The sequence below is a fragment of the Thermobia domestica genome, chromosome 8 (assembly GCF_964235325.1).
Source record: "Thermobia domestica chromosome 8, izTheDome1.hap1.1, whole genome shotgun sequence".
NCBI classification, from domain to species: Eukaryota; Metazoa; Arthropoda; class Insecta; order Zygentoma; family Lepismatidae; genus Thermobia; species Thermobia domestica.
In genome coordinates this window covers 189,340,907-189,360,227 of record NC_137461.1, presented here as the reverse complement: position 1 = coordinate 189,360,227, position 19,321 = coordinate 189,340,907, and the positions used below count along the sequence as shown (strand labels likewise).

Below are 19,321 nucleotides of genomic sequence, written 5' to 3'. Positions count from 1 at the left end.
CAAATGTGTTTGTTGCTAGCCATATCTCAACCCTTCATGCTGGGAGTCCAAGTACGCACTCGCTATTTGAACGCCTACTCTATGAACAAGATCTCGAACAGGGACTCGGAAAAAAAAATATCGTTGCTCTGCTACCTATGGAGTTCTCTTTATAATTTAAATTAAAGTTATGCCTATGATGTCTTAAAAGCAGGACATTATTTATAATAAATACCACCAGTAAGATAGAGAAGTAGGGATTCAAATGCCGGATTGAGGGACTACAAGAGTTTATTAGATTTATTATTAACAGTGTTATTATTTTTTTGTTATCGTGTTGCCATTCATTGATGATGTACAACGGTATCATTTTTTTAAAAGAGAAAAAAATAAGACATTTTGTGTTAAATAAATAGTGATTAAGTAAGAATATTTTAAGTTTTCATAGTGTTTATCTTCTGCACTGTCCATAGTACTTTACTCATCATTTACATGCTTCTCCTGCTTCGATGTAGATGTATCTGCAAATTGCTTTCTTGAAATTCGTCAACGCCTTAACCTGCTCGTCGTAGAAGAAAGCCTGAAAAATAGGCAAGTGTTTTATCAAAAAATATGTTATTTGATAAGTAAACTTAAATCTAGTTTTAAATATATAGAGAGAACATAGATTACACGTTACTATGAAAAATAAACATTATTGATTATAATAATTAAATAATTTTTATCCATAATGTGAGGAAAACATTTCTTCATCAAGAACAAATTTATGAATATAACGACTGCTGGCGACACCTTTCACTCTTAAATTTCATTAAATCTCACTTTTCCGAGCTATTTGATAGTGACCATTTTACGTATGTTTTCTGTCATCCCTTTTGTATCATTCTAGTATAACCCATGGGTGCAAATCTGATGGTAGTCCCATGGTCGTATTTACTGAAATCCGATATTACAACCAGACTGCGCAAATTGTTGTGTTCAAAAGCATTTGCAGAGTGTACGTAAAATTATATGTGGCTGAATTATATACAGTAATAGTCATAGCTGAGGAATACCCCAGTGACTGTCTTATGTTGATGGAATTGGCTCGGCGAGTCTCACAATTTCTCAAAAGAATGAAGTTATTTACATTTGCTTTTTAAATCGTGGAATGTTCAAAACATAATATTTTTCATGATGATTTCAGCCATTCTTTTGCCATCGAACACTCGTTACATAAAATCAACCGTTTCTTATTGAAATCTTAACTGTTGGCATCATTGGTTCTTCCACTACTTTCGTTCCAGTTTTCCAAGCATACGATAAGCTGTTCATTTCAGTCATGGCGCTGAGTGGGAAGTGGAAGGTTTAGGACTGGTTGTCATGGTAACGGCAAGTCGAGTCGTGACTTAACTTCGCAAGTTTGATGATTCTTCAGTTTGGATACCATTTCAAAGACTTCTGCAGCTGTATTGAAAAATCTGCGTTACTAGAATAATCCTCGGCATTACCATGAGACAATTGCAAGTGAAATTATTTAGATATTATAGCTACATAGTTAAACTTAGCCTTTCTAGCTATTTTGACATTTGTCAATAGTTATATTATTCAGGGATTGCGTTAATATAGATCGTATTGAATTATATCCTTTTCACATATGTATCGTTCAACGCTTTCTTTCAAGAATACTGAAAAAGCTGGATTAATTGGTTACAAATGTATTAATAAATTATCTGATATGAGTAGAAGGCAAGTGTGTATCATTTTAAAGTTTAACTTCAATTTGATTTTCGAGTTTTCTTGGTAGACACTTATTCATTTGTGCTAGGTGTAGTTCATTTGCAATACTTGTATGTTTAAATGATATTAAGATATCGCAGCGATTCTTAACCTATGGTTTGCGACCCACTGGAAAGTAAGCAAACATACTAATCGTGAAATTCTTGTATCAAATTAAACTACTTAATGTAATTTAGAAATTTTATGGGTGTATGGGACGAATAATGAATAATCTGAAGTTAAACATAAAATATCAAATAGCTCAGGTCAGCCTTTACTGTATTGAAACAAGAAACAAAATTATGCTCTTGGATTCAAGTGGAAACAAAGCTCGATGCATTTTTAAAATGAAGGCTTAAACAATTCATCATTGAGGACGCTTACGAAGAAAGAGAAAACAACGTGTTATATTTATTTCCTCAATACAAAAACTTCATTTTGTACCTAAAATCTCATAAAAATTTTCGTTATTCTAAATTTCGCAAAGCTAGAATGAGTCGAAGTGAATCCCGATCCTGGGGGTCCAAGGGCGCCCGGCCCCTCCAAAGTTGGTAGGGCTTTCCAGAATCTATCTATTAAAATGCTACAGTACCAATTGAGAGTGACCAAGCTCTAACCTATAACCTTAGTTTTCAAACCTTTGATTTACGGTTACTTGTGATTTCACGTTCATAACAAAGACAAATATTTTTAAAAGAGTGTACTTTAAATAAATTACTTAAAGAAATATTTTTCACAAATTTTATCCTTTTAAATTATTGTTCAAAGGCCTTTGCCTTTAATAAGCCTTCTCCGAAATAAATGCAAATGAATTGTGCTGCCATCTTTGGAGCTCTTTTAAACTACATTTATATGTTTGTGGCCAATCCTTTCGACAATGAGATCTCGGAAACTACAGGCTCTAGAAAGATAACGTTTTCACTGATCGATTGCAAATTTCATGTAGATTATCCAGTTCTAATTGAATATTTAAAAAACCTGAGCATTATTTCTTTATTACATTTTTACGGGTACATTGGAAGTATTGAAATAAAAAAACTAAAGCATCACATCCTAAGCATTATACATTCCAACACCACACTGTTGTGTATACGAGTTGTATATGTCAGGCGTTTGTTTCATGGCCAAATAATAATGGAAAAGGAAGGATAACCATTTCTCCAGTTTAAGATGAACCTTTTTTTTTGGGGGGGGGGGTGTTTTGCCCAATGATCACCATATATAACTGACGTTATAATTAATTGTGTATGTAATGTATTTGCTTATTACATACTGCATACAAGAAGAAAGAAAACACTGGTCATGCATGAATTAGAAACTCCAACCGGAAGCAGGCTCAAATCTTGCAAACGGTGCGAGATATTGAGAAAAAATAATCGAAAAACGTCCCCCCTTTATGATACCCCTTGGCTTTTTTTTTTTTTTTTATCAATACGTCTTTCACTTGTGTCTGTAAAGGGACATGTACAGATGTTGTAAGGAATGATAAGAAGATTTATGCTCATATGCTAATGATGCGCTGTGTAGAGAGCGCAGGTTCAGCTAGTCTGGATATATTTGTTTCGATCTTTGTTAGAATATGTGTCAACTAAACAAATATACCTGAACGCAATTCCCCGTCCAAAGTTATAGAGAAATCGGCACTGATGGTCCCAGACCGGGAAAGGTCGATACATATTTATACATGAAGTTGTTGTGAAATTAATGTAGAACCAGAGCCGTCTCTAGTATATGTGGAGCAACGTGTGTATTTGCATGTTGCGGCAAGTTTCGAGGGGCGGCAAAATCTGTTATAACTATATCATTTAAAACAAATATTTCTTGTTGGAAACAGACTTCATGGTGATTTTAGTTAAATTTATTAAACTGACCTTCTGTTTGAATAACAACATTCATAAATCATGTTTGGGTCGCATTAGTTTAATGTCACATGGACAGTGCTAAAGCAAATGGTCAAACAAGTCCCAGCGCAAATTGCTCAAATACAAGAACTCAATTCTCGAACACTAGCGAACACCTGTTCCATTTCCTTAGTTATGAGAGTTTTGATATGAACACTAGTCCTGTCTTTGTCACAAACAAGTTCCTTATCATTGAAGGTGGAAACAAGTTTTTCTTTAAAAAAAAACTTTTTTAGCAGATATAGAAACTGTAATATTATCCATAAGTAGAAGCTTTGCTTTGTATATACTTAAACACAAACACACATACATTAAGATAGTGTCTGATGAAGCCAAAATGTTAGTTGGCGAAACTGTAACACGCATGTAGTTTTTTATGTGAATATATTGTTTTGCTCAGCAAATATTTTGTGTTTAAGATATAGAAAGAAAATTAAAAATAAAGAGCAAGTTGTACTGAAATTGCAAACTGATATATTGAGATTGAAACTTGATATTGAATTCTTTAAAAAAGATCTCTGCAGGTATATTTGCTTTATCTTTCACTAACATAATAGATTATTACAAGTATTTAAAGAAAAAACAGATACAAAGGGATTGTATTTGTGATGTTTAGGCCTTTCTGAATGCGACCTCCTTTCCCTTCCCCTTGCTCATAGTGAGGTAGCATACTTTCTGGAGAGAAGGAGCAGCAAATGATGCCATTGCACGGGGTGGTAAATTGCATAGGACCGGTCCTGTGTAGAACTGAAACGTAAGTGTAAACTGCCATAAGTTACTTGAAGCTGAACGAAATTAACTGAACTACAAACTATAATTGAATCGCTGATTTGAGAAACGTCCTAAGTCAATAATGCTGTAAGTTAATGATTTGTGACGTTTCTCAACTCAGGGATACTTGTTGCAGCTCAATATTGTACGAACTATTATTGTGACTTCTAACACATCACAACCCAACGGTGTAGCTACCCTTCAAGAATCAAAGTTGCATCTAAACTCATTTTCGGCATATGACTGACTTATGACGTTTCTCAAATCAGCGAATCAATTAGCATAGGTCTGTCTACTATTGAATCCGAGAAATATAGAAATTGATGGGTTTTCGAAGGCATCATGACCACTGTCTTGGTTGTCGAAGATGTATTCCTACAAGAGCACCTCCAGACGATGGGAAAGTGAAAACCAGTGGGCGAGGTTTGACGAGTGGTGAATAAACGGAATTTCGTACTGCAATACATGTGACGTTTTGAAGTACAGTTTATTCATATTATTGTCGTGTTACTTGATTAAACCTTCGCTGTTGATCAGTGTTTAACATAGACATTTAAGTTTATGGTATATTTCATAAATTTCCTGAAACATTGAATTCTCCTGGATTGACTAATAAGGAGAAAGCAGACTTTGCTAAAGTAACTTCGGGACCATCTTTCGGGAGGTAGTGGTGCACATTTAAAGTGTTAATATTACAAACTGGGACACCGTAATATATATATATATATATATATATATATATATATATATATATATATATATATATATATATATATATATATATATATATATCTGTGGTCAGTGTGCGAATTACAAGGGGGATTTCCCCCTTATTCCCCTTGTAATTCGCACACTGACCACAAATATAGACACAATTCGTCTTATGCAGAGTCGTTTTGACGTATGATTAGCGTCATATTAAAGGCCAGACTACTGCAGGAAACATATGTTAGTCGAAGTCTTTAGTATGGCACTAATAACGTGACGGAATGGCTGCATAAGGCCCAAAGTGTCAATAACATCTTTTACACAACGACTGTGGTAACAATAATATAACTTGTGATATCAATATATTTACGGAGTAGGTTACATTCTGTTGCTAGTTAACATGGAACATTGAAAGGTTTTACAACTGACTTGAACATTTCTATTGTTTTATGTATTATAAACATATGGTGAATTAATATTTTACTTGTAGTTACAAATGTCTATTTTATTGGTTAAAGCAAAAAAAAGTTGATCCGAGCGGGAATCGAAGCCGGGACGCTTTGCACGTGAGCCGTAGATGATCATCACTCTGCCACGCCACCACTTGGTAACTACGCGTCGTATCATATATGCGGCGAGTCGGAAACTTTAAGACACTTTTTCTCCGCTATTTTTTGCTATTACGCTCTCCCAGTTTGTAATATTAACACTTTAAATGTGCACTAATATCTCGCGAAAGATGGTCCCGAAGTTCATTTATCAAAATCTGCTTTGTCCTTGTAAATTGTGTTGGATTAGTGCAGTCACGAAGCACCTCACAATTACAGTATGCTTCTTTGAATGCAACGTCAATTCGTAGTTGCGAACAACAGAACGAGGCCCGTTATCTTTCTTATCTTCCAAGCATGAGATTCCATGAAAGAATTTGCGGAATATGTGGATTGTATTGTGTAATCACTCACACTGTCTTCATTTACCCCTCATTCATTAATGTTTCGAACTGTCTCGGTTCCTCTGCGGCTGAGTTTAAATACGTTGAAGTAGATATTATGAAAAAAAAAAAAGATCGTATTTTGGTATCCTATTGTCTTAGGCCTCATAACAGACGTAAGCACAGAGTAATTCCTATTCTTTCAGATAAGTTTTCGAATGATACTAACAGGGCATACATACACGTGTTTTATGGCCAGTTATGTGCCAAAGTGAAAGTACGTATCCGAGTTGCTCCATTAAATTTTTGCAACCCAACCCAATAGGACGCAACAATATCCTATTACCTATGCAGCTCATCAGAAAATTAAATCCTTGGAATCCTCAAAGAAAATTGTCACTTTACTGTGCGCCGGAATAGTCACCTTAGACTTAGGCAAAAGTATCCACTGGAATAATCTATTTAAAATGCAATAAGTGAAACAGTGTTATATTCATTAGGGGTTCATGACCCATGCTAAACAGAAAACATAACTCCTTTTGTGTTATTTCAACGAGATAAGCCGACAAGAGTATTTTAGTTATCAATATATTAGATTAGGGTTTCTCAACTTGGGGTCGCGACCCCTAGAGGGCTTGCGAGAGGGTTTCATGGGGGTCGCGAAGATAAGCGGAAAAGATAAATATAATTAGAATCTAATACCGAAAAATATTTTTAAATATTATTAGAATTTTATTCTGATAGGCATATTTTTTATTTTTATACACATTGTTAAGAACAACAAAAATATTTCGAAGAAGATTCGAATATGGGTCATCTGACTGGTAGGTAAGAAAGATACGCACTACGTCAAATATTCACATTCTGCACTCGTGCGATAAATTTTAAAGATTCAAGTCATTTTTATATTTCTATTGTGTGGAAGTTAATATATAGTAGTTTATCTGTTTTCTTATTATTTATACTATTTTTGATGTGTCGTGTAAACAATTTTATTTTTGGTAATATATTTTCTTTTTTAAATCAATATTAACAACTTTGAAAGTTTTAATAAGGTCATCTAAACGATTAAATTAACTGAATTTTTTATATCTACCATTATTACAAGAGGCCGAAAGTACTATTCCATGAAAAGCATGAATTTTTTTATTGTGACAGATAATACATGATTTAACGCAATTAACGGACAAATTTCAAGGGTTCACGGTTCTTCTGCAGGGAATCAAACCCTTGCTATGCTTACCAGTAGGCTCCGGTTTCATATCAGTAGAAAGCCACGTATGAACACTATAGTGCACTTTAAGCTACAATCACATCCAAAACATATAATTTACCTACGTTTCGTATAATAAGTTTTCCTTCTTCACCACAAAGAAAATATCTCCCATGTTCATTTCTACCTCTAAACTATACATGTAACAACTCTACAACTTAGTGGTGGAGCTTTCACCTCTGGTGCCTGGGGTCCCCGGTTTGATCCCACCTCACTCCAAGTGAGTTTTGTGGTGGACAAACACTGTGTGCGTGGGTTTTCTCGGGGTTCTCCCGTTTTCTTCCACTTTCATCATTCCACTATTTTCATTTCTTATCTCACCGTCTCTTTTAGCCTAGCGGGCACAACTGTGGGTCGTAAAACTTCAAGATTTCATTTCATCTCTACGACTTCAGCCCATAAAGACTACAGGTATACCACACTTTACCAATACCATCTTAAGCTATGGCGCCAGATAAACAATAAATTGCCAGCTATTCTCTTTTTATCCACCATTTTAGGAATCACTTTAGCATCATGACATCACATTATTATTTTTAATTCTGGGAATATCTTACACTATAGCAAGAGCCGGAAGTTACCTATTTTCTTTTCTAAGGGGGATTTAACCTTCCAAGGTTACCGCAACAACCATATAGCAACAGTCCTCTTCTTCAGTGACGTAACTAAGGGAGGCAAACGGCGCTTGTGGCTCAAGCGCCGAATTGGGGGCGCAAAGCTGGACAAATATTTATTTTCAATATAAGGCAAGGGAAGGAGTTTTAGCAAACTAAAGATCATGAAAAACTACCTCAGAAACTTGACAGGCCACCAACGATAGCAACCTTAGGATCATATCTATACAGCATAAGTTATCTTCAAAGCTATCTTTTCAGGAAATTGTAAAAGCCTTTGTAGCCAAAAGAGTCCGCAAAGTTAAATTTTAGTCCCAGCTTTTTGTGTTTTCATTTAATTTAGATCGATTTTAGAGATTTACCAAATGTGTGGGTTTGACTGTTTGTCATAATTAACTATTATATTCTAAAGCAACAAATTATTGATTTATTCTACATATATGCACATCCCGATATAATTCCAAAGACATTGTGATTTGCAGTTATTATAGTAAGAACATGTCAAGCATGCTACTCTCAGATTATTTGTCAATCATTATAATTAAAAATTAAATTATGTACTGCAATTTTGAAATCAAGCGTAACCACTTGAAGAAAAAATGGAATAGTGTAATTACTGTGTGATGCCAATATCAGGTGTAGTCGGAGAGCGTTTTGTTCGGTTGGTCATGAGGGAAGGGGCTCTAAGTCGAGATCTTGACCCTGGTGACAACTAGCCTATTTGCGTCGCTGCTCTTCTTCTATTTTGAAAGCATAAAAGACTATGATTTGCAAAAATGATGACTTAAGCGCAGTTTCACACTACTCCTATATATTTATTTAAAAGAGGGGTATATTAAGCGAACATATATCTTCTACAAATTGAGATAAAAAGACATGTGTTTAAGCCGTTTGTTGATAAAACTTAGAAAGAAAGAAAATGGATGGGAAGAAAAACGGGGTAAGGATTACACTTGTTATGTCTATATTTCAATCTCATAAAGGGAGAGACATGGAATTTGATATCTGTGTTATCATTTAAAAGTAATCAGACACGTTTAAACGTTTTTAATATATGATCTAGAAGGGAAGAAAAAGAGATTGACAGGAAAAATGGGGAGATTACAATTATGATCTAGAAGGGAAGAAAATGAGATTGATAGGAAAAATGGGTGAGATTACAATTATTATAATATTGCCGCGCCTCGGAATCTCTTAATATTAGAAACGTCGGATTTGCTGTTTTGGACTTTTAATTTAAAATAATGAAACACGTGTTTCAGCTTTTTAGATGTTTGATCTAGAAGGCAGAAAAAGTGGTGGGAGTGCTTAGTTAAGATGCCCATAGCAGACGTTCGAATGTTTTGCGAGACCTCGAGTTCAGACGAATTGTATATGAAAGGTACAGAAGAAAGAACGCGAAATATTGCCAGCAGTAACATATGGAGGAATCTGCTAGTAAACAGTAAGAAGCATTTCAAAACGAAGTTAATAAGCACAAGAAAGATAATATAATATAAATTTTGATTTCTGTTTATTATATTGGTTTCATCGTGATTTTATGTTGGGTCGATCAACAATATTTTTAATTTTTCTATTATTTTAATATACAAAACTCAACTTTAAGCTGTGTTCCGTATTAATTTATACGTATAATATATTCAACTTAACTAATATTTTGTAATACTTACTCTGTTGAATGCAACTGATGCTAATATTTTATAACACTTACCCTGTTGAACGCAATTGATGGAACTCCCTTCAGAGGTGGTTGCAAATTCCTTGTTATGTCACCCGTTTTGGCAAGAAGGTCACTTCCTTCCGTTGAGTTTGCACATCTTTCAATAGCATCAAATTTTATTTTCATTTCCTGTGCGCACTGAGGAAGTAATAAATAAATAAATAAATAAATAAATGATTCAGCATATTGTTATAAAAGTATATTATTATTGTAATTTTTATTACATTTTTTGAAAGTTTAAGCCCTCCTGACAGAACCAGACTGTCATAGAATAAATATCATATAGAATTGTTAACTAGTTTTTTCTTCTTGTATTGAATAATATTCTTTAGGGTTCTAGTCATGGATTTTTGCAGATGAAAGTACACTGAGAAAAATCCATTATCCGGACAGCGGCATATTGTACAAATGCAAGGATTCGTTATGTTTACTAAGGAAATCTGTACGGAGCGTACTTTATCCATATACTACACAGGTACTGCCTTTTACCCGCTTAGATGTTACATCATGTGGCTGCAGGATGTCTGACATCTAACAATCTTCTGTATTTTACATACGTATACGTATGTTAAATACTTCAGCTATATGTTATATACGTCCATCTGTGTGTGAGATCCAGACTGCCTATAGACACTCTTTCTTTCTCCATGGCTGACGTCATTGAACTACCGTCTTTTGCTTACGAAACGAGGTTGTTTACAAACGGAACAGAAGAGAGGAAGGAAACAAAAGCCTGGGTAAGTACAATAGTTAACTATTACTTTAGTTAAATATTCCATTAACTATATATTCTTTTAGTGTAACTTGCTTTAATATAGTACTAAGTAAGTAATGTAGTTTATGACTACAATTCTTACTATTGTAACTCGTTAATGATTGAGGAGAATGGAATGGGTGTATCTGAATTTTGAGAAATCTTTGAATATTAATGTTTTGAAACATTTTACGTTTCAAGGTAGCAAAATGAATGTTATGTGTTTATTTATTCCGTTTTATGTGTGACGATTTATTACTTGGTGCAGATTTTCTACAGGACTGCTTAACATAATTGCTAAGAAACCGTTTTCAGCGCGAAAATTTCCTTGTTTAGAGAAGATTTAGGATTTAGATTTCTGGGCTTTCGTCATCAATGGTTTTGTTAGCCCGTCACATATGAGGGATGACTTCCCTCGGTGAGCACACTATCCGGGGAAAGGAAGGGAAGAAAGGATTGGGGGAGGAAGAAAACGGGCTGGGATCTATATATTAGGTACCGCTCCGGCATTTGCCTGCTGTGAATGAGGAAAACCCAAAGAAACCTTTTTTGACAGAGTTCCTCCACCGGGATCGAACCCGGGACCATTCGCACCGAAGGCGAAAGCATTAGCGACTACGCTACGCGGGGCCACTTGTGTAGTCTAGAAAACTCATTTTTACTAGGATACTTGCAAGATTTTTTTTTTTTTGCTTTTAGTTTAACGCCCCATGATTGTACATCAATGTAAGTGAAAAGGTGACGATGAGATACATGATAATGGTGGAATCAAGAAAATGTAAGGAAACTGGAAAGTCTTAAGAATAATCACACGCACAGTGTTCACCAAAAGCCTATTTGTCGGGAGCAGGAATCGAACCAGGGACCTAACGGGTCAGAGGTAAGCGCTCTACTACAGAGCTTTCTTTTGTTTAAAGAACTTGTTTACATTGAAATATATATATATATATATATATATATATATATATATATATATATATATATATATATATATATATATATATATATATATTACGAAGATATTGACATATTTTACAGCCTCACTGAAATTTAAAAAAAGAAAGACTCGTCAGGGAGAGCTTACTCGTCAGGTTTTTATTTTTTAAATTTAATTTAATTTAATTTTTATTTATTTATTTATTTATTTTTGCTTGTTATTTTCCCTACTTAATTAATGTTTGGGTTACTGAGAATTAAAACCTTTTTAGTATTATTGTCATGTCATCACTTTGGAACCAAAAAGTTAGAATTTTTTTTCTTGTGTTTTCAAATAGGAAGTTGGTGGGTTTGTGCCTTAGCACTGGTTTGATTTCTAGAACGTAATTGAAGGTCATGTTGAGTTGGGTCTTGGCGGGTTTGAATTCGTGAAGTGTCAGGCACTGCTTGTGTCCCTGGCTTCTGTCTGTGATGTTTCCTGGCTTTGGGCTGTGACGTATTTATGTTGAGGAGTACCAACGCAGGCCGCGTGATATACTGTAGCTACAACACAGCTTCAACAGCTACGAGTGCCAGGTGTTTGAATTTCAGCTTTCGTTACGACGTGACTAATGCAGTATAGTACTAGGTTCCAATTCTATGGCTGGTAAAAACGGTATATTACTTTCGTGGTGTGGTAAGAAATACAACGTAATAGTTATTAGTTTAATTAGTGTTTCTTCATAGTATTGTTTCACTATTTCTAGAAGGAATTAAGTATTAACGAAGTAATGAATAAGCAAAAGCTCACTTTGATTGACGTTTACTATTTCTCATACTCCATTAAGAATGTTTTGATCCTCAGTTGCGCAAACATCCAGTGTGCTTTTTTTATGCTTACACTGCCTTACAGATGAGCTCCTTCGTGGCTAAGTGGTTAGTGTACACGCCTTTGGCGTGGGACACCCGGGTTCGATTTCCAGCCTGACCGTATGTGGTTCGGATTCCACGTTAATCTGTAGGTCCACGTCTCATACAGCCTTGCTGCTGAAAGGAACGTTAAAATCAACTCAGCACTGCTTTACAGATGCAATTGTTCGATTTCGAGTTCGAATGAAGCCTTTTACGGGCAGGGGGCGACTTTTATATATACAATCCAAGCATTTTAGTTATCAGTTATCAGCATTAGTTATCAGCATTTTAGTTAGTGATGCAATATATATATATATATATTACAAAATTGAAAGTGACTATGTTTGTGACTCTTAATCTCTTAGGGCCGCGGTGGCTCAGTGGTAGAGCGTTCACCTCTGGTGCTTGGGGTCCCGGGTTCGATCCCAGCCCCCGCCAAATGAACTTTGTGGTGGACAAACACCGTGTGCATGGGTTTCCTCGGGGTTCTCTCGTTTCCTCCCACTTTCTTTATTCCACCATTTCATTCATTGCTCATCATCACCGTCTCCTTTAGCCTAACCGGCATAACTGTGGGACGTAAAATTCAAAGGTTTCATTTCATTTCATTTTTTCTTAATCTCTTGAACCATCCGACCGATCTCGATCAAATTTCCAACGTAGATGCGGTTCTGGACTGGGAGTGTTTTTAGCTATTTACTTTGACAGTAGAACTTAGGGGAGGGGGAGGAGGGGGAGAGAAAAAATAAATAAGACTTAATTTACTTTGGAGTGTAAAAGTTCGAGCGTTTTCTTCTTCTTCTTCTCTCTCTCTCTCTCTCTCTCTCTTTCTTTCTTTCTTTCTTTCTCTTCACTCCTTCAGTCTCCTCTCACTTTGATTTAACGATTTCGCACTCTGATGAAAAGTATTAAATACCGCCAGGAAAAGTACTAATATATAACCTCTCTTTTAGGCGCCCCTCCAACCACGCGGGCACATGCTTTGCTTGCTCGCCCATAGCTTCGGCTCTGTGAGCTACATAAGTAATATACAATGCTTACGTAATACTTTGAGTTATAAATACTATTAAGAAAGGAAGAATTGCATTTTTTTAACTTTCGGGAAGAAGCTACTATGGGATTAAAGATAAGGTAGGAAAGGCAACACATTTGCATGCAAATGAAGAGAAACACATTCCAGTCTATGCTTTCACCCAGCAGATATTGTTTGGAACCAAAAAAATATTTTAATTTTTTGAATCTTGTACTTAGGTTCACAGCGGAAGCGACAAAATAACTTGACTCATCCATTGTAGCTCTCCCCGCAACCAGTGTTGCCAAAATGTTGACAATAAGTTTGCGAAACGAGAGGTGACGAGTCCAATTTTGGGTGAAAAGTCGCTATAAAAAATAATCGAGAAATTCATTGCCTATAAGCATTGTTTTAAAGTTGTAGATGTAAACCAAACAATATGTTCTACTCACTGGCGCAAATCCCGGGGGGATGACGGATACATGTCCCCTCCAATCTTGGAACTGAGGGGGACTTCTCCCCAATAATCCGATTTGAAATGTGTTCTCTGGGAGAAATTTGATGATTTTTGTCCGATTCCTACAAAGGAACGTGAGATAAAATAGACGTCCCTCAGAATAAGCCTCAAATCTGCAGCCTCCCAACGCTGAAGACAACTCTGATCCTAAACAACATTGTTTTTCAACTTCATAAGTATTTTGGACATCGCAAAAAAAAGTATGGTAATGGTCTTACTCCCCCTCCCCCCCAATGTTGAAGACAGATTTGCGCCGCTGGTTCTACTCACATCTTTGTAAACAGGGCGCAACCAATCCTTTAATTCAGGGATCATTCCAGATTGTTTCGGGTACTTTTGTTCATATTGTGGAGTCAAAATAGTTCCGAAATAATTAACACTACAGTACTTACGTTAAGCAATTTTTTGTAAAAGAAAAAGTGCAGAATAATTAAAAGACTCCAAAGGACAAGTATAACAAACACCCACTTCGCCTTTATTCACGCATCTATAGCTAATCTTGTTGCTATCGGTAATGATGTATTACGTGTGCCTCTCAACGGAAACTCTGCGAACTAAAGGACATTAAGTTTGTAGTTGTTCTTCGTTAGAGGGCAAGGGTAACATAACAATGCAGGATTGTGGGGCAGTTGGTACGCTGTATTTCCAAACTTTTCATCACTTGCGCTGATTAAAACTAACAAACAGAAAAAAAGAACGTAAAAACTGTCTTGAACTAATAGTGCTTCTCTACAGATGAACATTTTGTTTGCAGCAAAAAGTCGCTAAATTTGTAAGTAGCCAAATCGTCATTTAAAAATCACCCAAAAAAGTCTCCAACCGGAAAAATTATTTTTTGTCGCTATCGTAGGGCGACCATACGTCCCGTTTTGACCGGAACAGTCTCGTTTTAGGGGCGTGTCTCAGCCGTCCCGTCAGTAGATGGAAAAAAGTAGTATTCGTCCCGTTTTATGTAAATGAAAGAAGTAAAAACAAACCCAGTACCTTTACTCCTTTTAAAAGTATTAATAATTAATAATAACAAAGAGGCAAAAATTGAACTGAAATTCCCTATATTAAACATACTCTATAGTTTGCAGTACTGCTCGAAAGGCAGCAGAGGTTGTGTGTTGGTTGTGTGTTGAACAAACTTCAACGTGTCTTTCCTTTTTCATAAGTACCCGCTCTGTAACAGAGAGAGAGGGGGGAGCTCTGATATTAAGGCACTGATAAGAACAAAGATAGATCTAAAAGCCTAGGGTTGCCAGAACCTGTCCCGTTTTTAACTGAAAATTTTATGGTCACCCTACGCTATCGTTGAGGTCGAATTCCCCTGATTTAGCGACTTTTCCCAAAATTGGCAACATTGACCCCCACCGAACAATATCCCGTCATCTTTAGCCTAGCCAGCATAATAGTGGAACGTAAAACTTAAAGATTTCATTTCATTTCGAACAACACCCCCAGAAACCTACTGTTATGCCATTCCCAAAACACCCTTTTGTACAGTTCTCCCTAATCGAAAAAAATGTAAATAGCAGGGTTCATACATAAATATGGAACTCAATTTCCCTGAATTTTCCAGGTTTACCAGGTATTAATTTGCAATTTCCATGTCTATTGGAAGAAACTAATAATACGAGAACACACAAATTTTAAGAATACTATATTTATATATTTGAGAATGGCCACCCTTCTCCCTAATGAACGATTGCAATTAAATATTGAGTCACAAGAAAATAAATAATTAAAATAAATAAAATTTAAGTTGAAAAATATTAAGTTGAGAAGCCTACTAAGGGAATTAATTAAATACTTTTGTTCCATACTTGAATACATTCAAAATATACAAAAATATTGGATTGGGGAAGAAAAAAGGGTCCGCGAGATTTTAACTGATTCTTGTAGTACCCGACGACAGAAATCGATTACTGAAAGAATTTTCAAAATCGGCGCAGGCAAACATGGAGAAAATCATATTTTCATGTACCGGTTCAAAATGGGGAAAGAAAAAAGGACCGCGAGACTTTAACTGGTTCTTGTAGTACTCGTCGAAAGAAATCGACTAGTGAAGGAATTTTCAAAATCGGCGCAGGCAAGCATGAAAAAATCGCATTTTCATGTGCCGGTTCAAAATGGGGAAGAAAAAAGGGCCCGCGAGATTTTAACTGATTCTTGTAGTACTCATCGAGAGAAATCGATTAGTGAAGGAATTTTCAAAATCGGCGCAGGCAAGCATGAAAAAATCGCATTTTCATGTGCCGGTTCAAAATGGGGAAGAAAAAAGGGCCCGCGAGATTTTAACTGATTCTTGTAGTACTCATCGAGAGAAATCGATTAGTGAAGGAATTTTCAAAATCGGCGCAGGCAAACATAAAGAAAATTACATTTTCATGTACCGGTTCAAAATGGGGAAGAAAAAAGGGCCCGCGAGATTTTAACTGATTCTCGTGGTACTCGTCAAGAGAAGTCGATTAGTGAAGTAATTTTCAAAATCGGCGCAGGCAAGCATAAAGAAAATCCCATTTTCATGTACCGATTCAAAATGGGGAAGGAAAAAGGGCCCGTGAGTTTGAACCGCTAAGAAAATTCTAGCCCGTGGCCATATGTATCACACATCTCACCAGTTCATAATAAAAATTTTGAACACAAAATTACGGTCGTCCGTGTGACGTACTCCCAAAAGGCCTAATGTGTATCACCCAACTCACATTCAATGAAACCACATCCGTGTAGAATTTAGAAAGGAACTTCTTATGATGTATACAGGATGTCTCAAAAGTTCCCTGACATAGGGTAACTCTGTTATTATGAGTTACAACAAAATGTAAGAGGTAAAAACATCTCGAAATATGACGTTTTCAATCTAAAGTGAACACTTTTTAAAAAATCGGACGAGATGTTTGTGCTGTATACTCTTTATGCACCCAATTTTAAATGAAAATGCAACATTGTCATTTACTTGGCCTGAATGAAGTTACTGTTTGAAACGGGGGCTGGCCATCGACATGTTAGCGTAAAAGACAGTAACTTCACTCACTTATGTTTTGGGTCTAGGTAAATGGCAACGTTGCACTTTCATTTCACATTGGGCGCATAAAGAGTGTACAGCGCAAACGAGTCATCCGATTTTAAAAATTCCTTCACTTTAGATTGAAAACATCATATTTGGAGATGCTTTCCCCTCCTACATTTTGTTGTAACTCTGATAATAACAGAGTTACCCTATGTCAGGGGACTTTTGAGACACCCTTTATATCTTATTTAATGTATGTTTGATGTCACTATCACTGTAGTATAATTTAGTTTGTTTAAATTTACAATTTAATACAAGTAGATTCGGATTTACATGCGTAGGATTTTGTATGCATCTAACTAATGAATTTTTTTTTATTTTCATGCTTAACTTAGTGACTTGGCTTTGGACTGCAACTGATTATTGTAACCCATTATTGTTTGAGAAGAAACAAGATATCCGAATCTTCATTTGGAGAAATCAAAGGTCTATTGGAAAGCTGGGGATTACAATCATTACTTTCTACATTTCAAGGTGCGTAAATTATATATTCTGTGTTTATTGTTAAATTACTATTACTAATATTGGGTTTAGAATCAATCAAGGACTTCATGATATTTTATGGGGATTAAGATGGGTGCCGGATAGATAAGTATTTGAGCGTCAGGCTCTTATTTCTTTTCAATTTAATATTTAATCAATGATTATTTTCTTCCTCATTATTCCACCAAATCGTATTCCAAGATCATCAATTTTCATTACTCATTTGTGACCGTCAGCCTACATAGCATATTCGTAGGACGTAAAACAAAGATTTCCTGTTATTTTTTGTTTCTCGTTTCTCCATAGCTGTGAAAAATAACGCCTTCAGCATCATAAATTTGTATTAGGGCTGTTCCGATAATCGAGTAATCGATAACAATTCGATAAAATTTCAAAACCGTTTCATCGATAAAGAATTTTAATTTTATCGAATTATCGAACTTTCGAGACTCCCGAAATGTTTGAGACTCTCGAAATGATCGAGACTCGAAATGATCGAAACTCTCGAAATGATCGAGACTCCCGAAATGTTCGGGACTTCCGAAATGTTCGGGACTCTCGAAGTGTTCGAGGGACTCGAAATGTAAGAAAGATTAGACAACTTCGAGACAATCGAGCTGTTCGAGAGTCTCGAATTGTTTGAAAGCAGCAAATACAGAAATATATCAATATGATCGCATTTGTCGAGTCGCTTGAATATTTTGAAAAGTTCTGGATTATCGGAGTGTTCGAAAGAAACGATGTATTCGGGGTTATCATAGTTGTATATACACCGGTGTAATATGTGTTACATATATGCAGTGTTCATTGTAAAACTTCTCTCCTTAGCAATGTAGTGAAGGAAAAGTTTTTTCCCCGCAGATCTGTACAAGGTTTAAGCAGTCTGTCAGAAGAGAGAAAGAGGAAGAGAAACCATGTATCACCCGAATAGAATTGGAATCCAAGACACATTAGTCTACTAATAGTCACTTTGCCGCTTGAGCCAATAACGGAGCAGGCTGAAAAATATTTCTACATATGATTTCGACAAATACAACTTTGCAATAACTTATCAAATGAAAAAGTTGTTTGACTAGTTTGGCTGCAAGAAACTTCGATAATACTCGAAATGTCGATAATACCGAAACTTCGATAATACTCGAAATGTTGATAATACCCGAAACTTCGATAATACTCGAAATGTCGATAATACCCGAAACTTCGATAGTACTCGAACTTTCGATAATACCCGAAACTTCGATAATACTCGAAATTTCGATAATACCCGAAACTTTGATAATACTCGAAATTTCGATAATACCCGAAACTTCGATAATTTCAAATACTCGAACGGTTTCGAGTAACCGATGACAACTCGATAAATTTTCACTCCCGAAGTTCGATAGGTCCTCAGACTTATCGAACACCCCTAATTTGTACGCTACTTGCCTGCTTTCGCCTTCAGTCGTCTACTCTTCGGACATCACAAAGCAAAGCAGGTCTACTTTGCAGTTCCTAGTTTTGAAAGGATGTGACATAACATAATGATATTGGTGTTGCGATGTTCAGTACCATAGATAATTAAACAATGCTAGTAAACAAATCGAGTAGCAATTGTATTTTTTTTAGCTTATATGCCTTTCAGACCGGCCATTTTTTTACAACATATTGTTATTTCTATTCTATATGAAATATATTCTGAGGTTGTGTTTTGGGGAGCGTTCACCTCTTCTGCGTGAAGTTCCTGGATCGATCCCAGCACGTGCTAAATGGGCTTTGTGTTGGAGAAACACTGTGTGTGGTTTTTCTCGAGGTTTTCCCGTTTTCTCACACATTTTTCATTCTACTATTCCATTCATTCTCACCATCGTCTCCTTTAGCATACCCGGCATAATCGTGGGACGTAAAACTCAAAGATTTCATTTCATATAAACTTTGTTGCAAAGTAACCTGATAGCTGAAGATACTTTGCAACACACACACACAAAAGTATTTTCAACATATGAACATAATGTTTCTGTGCAATGTTTTCTCTCCTC

At 35.8% G+C, this 19,321-nt stretch overlaps 1 protein-coding gene across 1 annotated transcript in view; it reads right to left on the bottom strand.

The window, feature by feature from the left end:
* Positions 1–252: 252 nt before the first annotated feature.
* The window catches only part of LOC145693381 (gamma-interferon-inducible lysosomal thiol reductase-like protein), a 400,077-nt gene continuing 381,008 nt past the window's right edge, over positions 253–19,321 (bottom strand). The window contains exons 4-5 of the mRNA XM_081769329.1: positions 9,647–9,793; positions 253–559 (exon numbers count right to left, since the gene is read on the bottom strand). Coding sequence (XP_081625455.1) covers positions 464–559; positions 9,647–9,793 — 243 coding nt within the window. The 3' untranslated portion in view covers positions 253–463. The remainder of the gene's footprint in view (positions 560–9,646; positions 9,794–19,321) is intronic.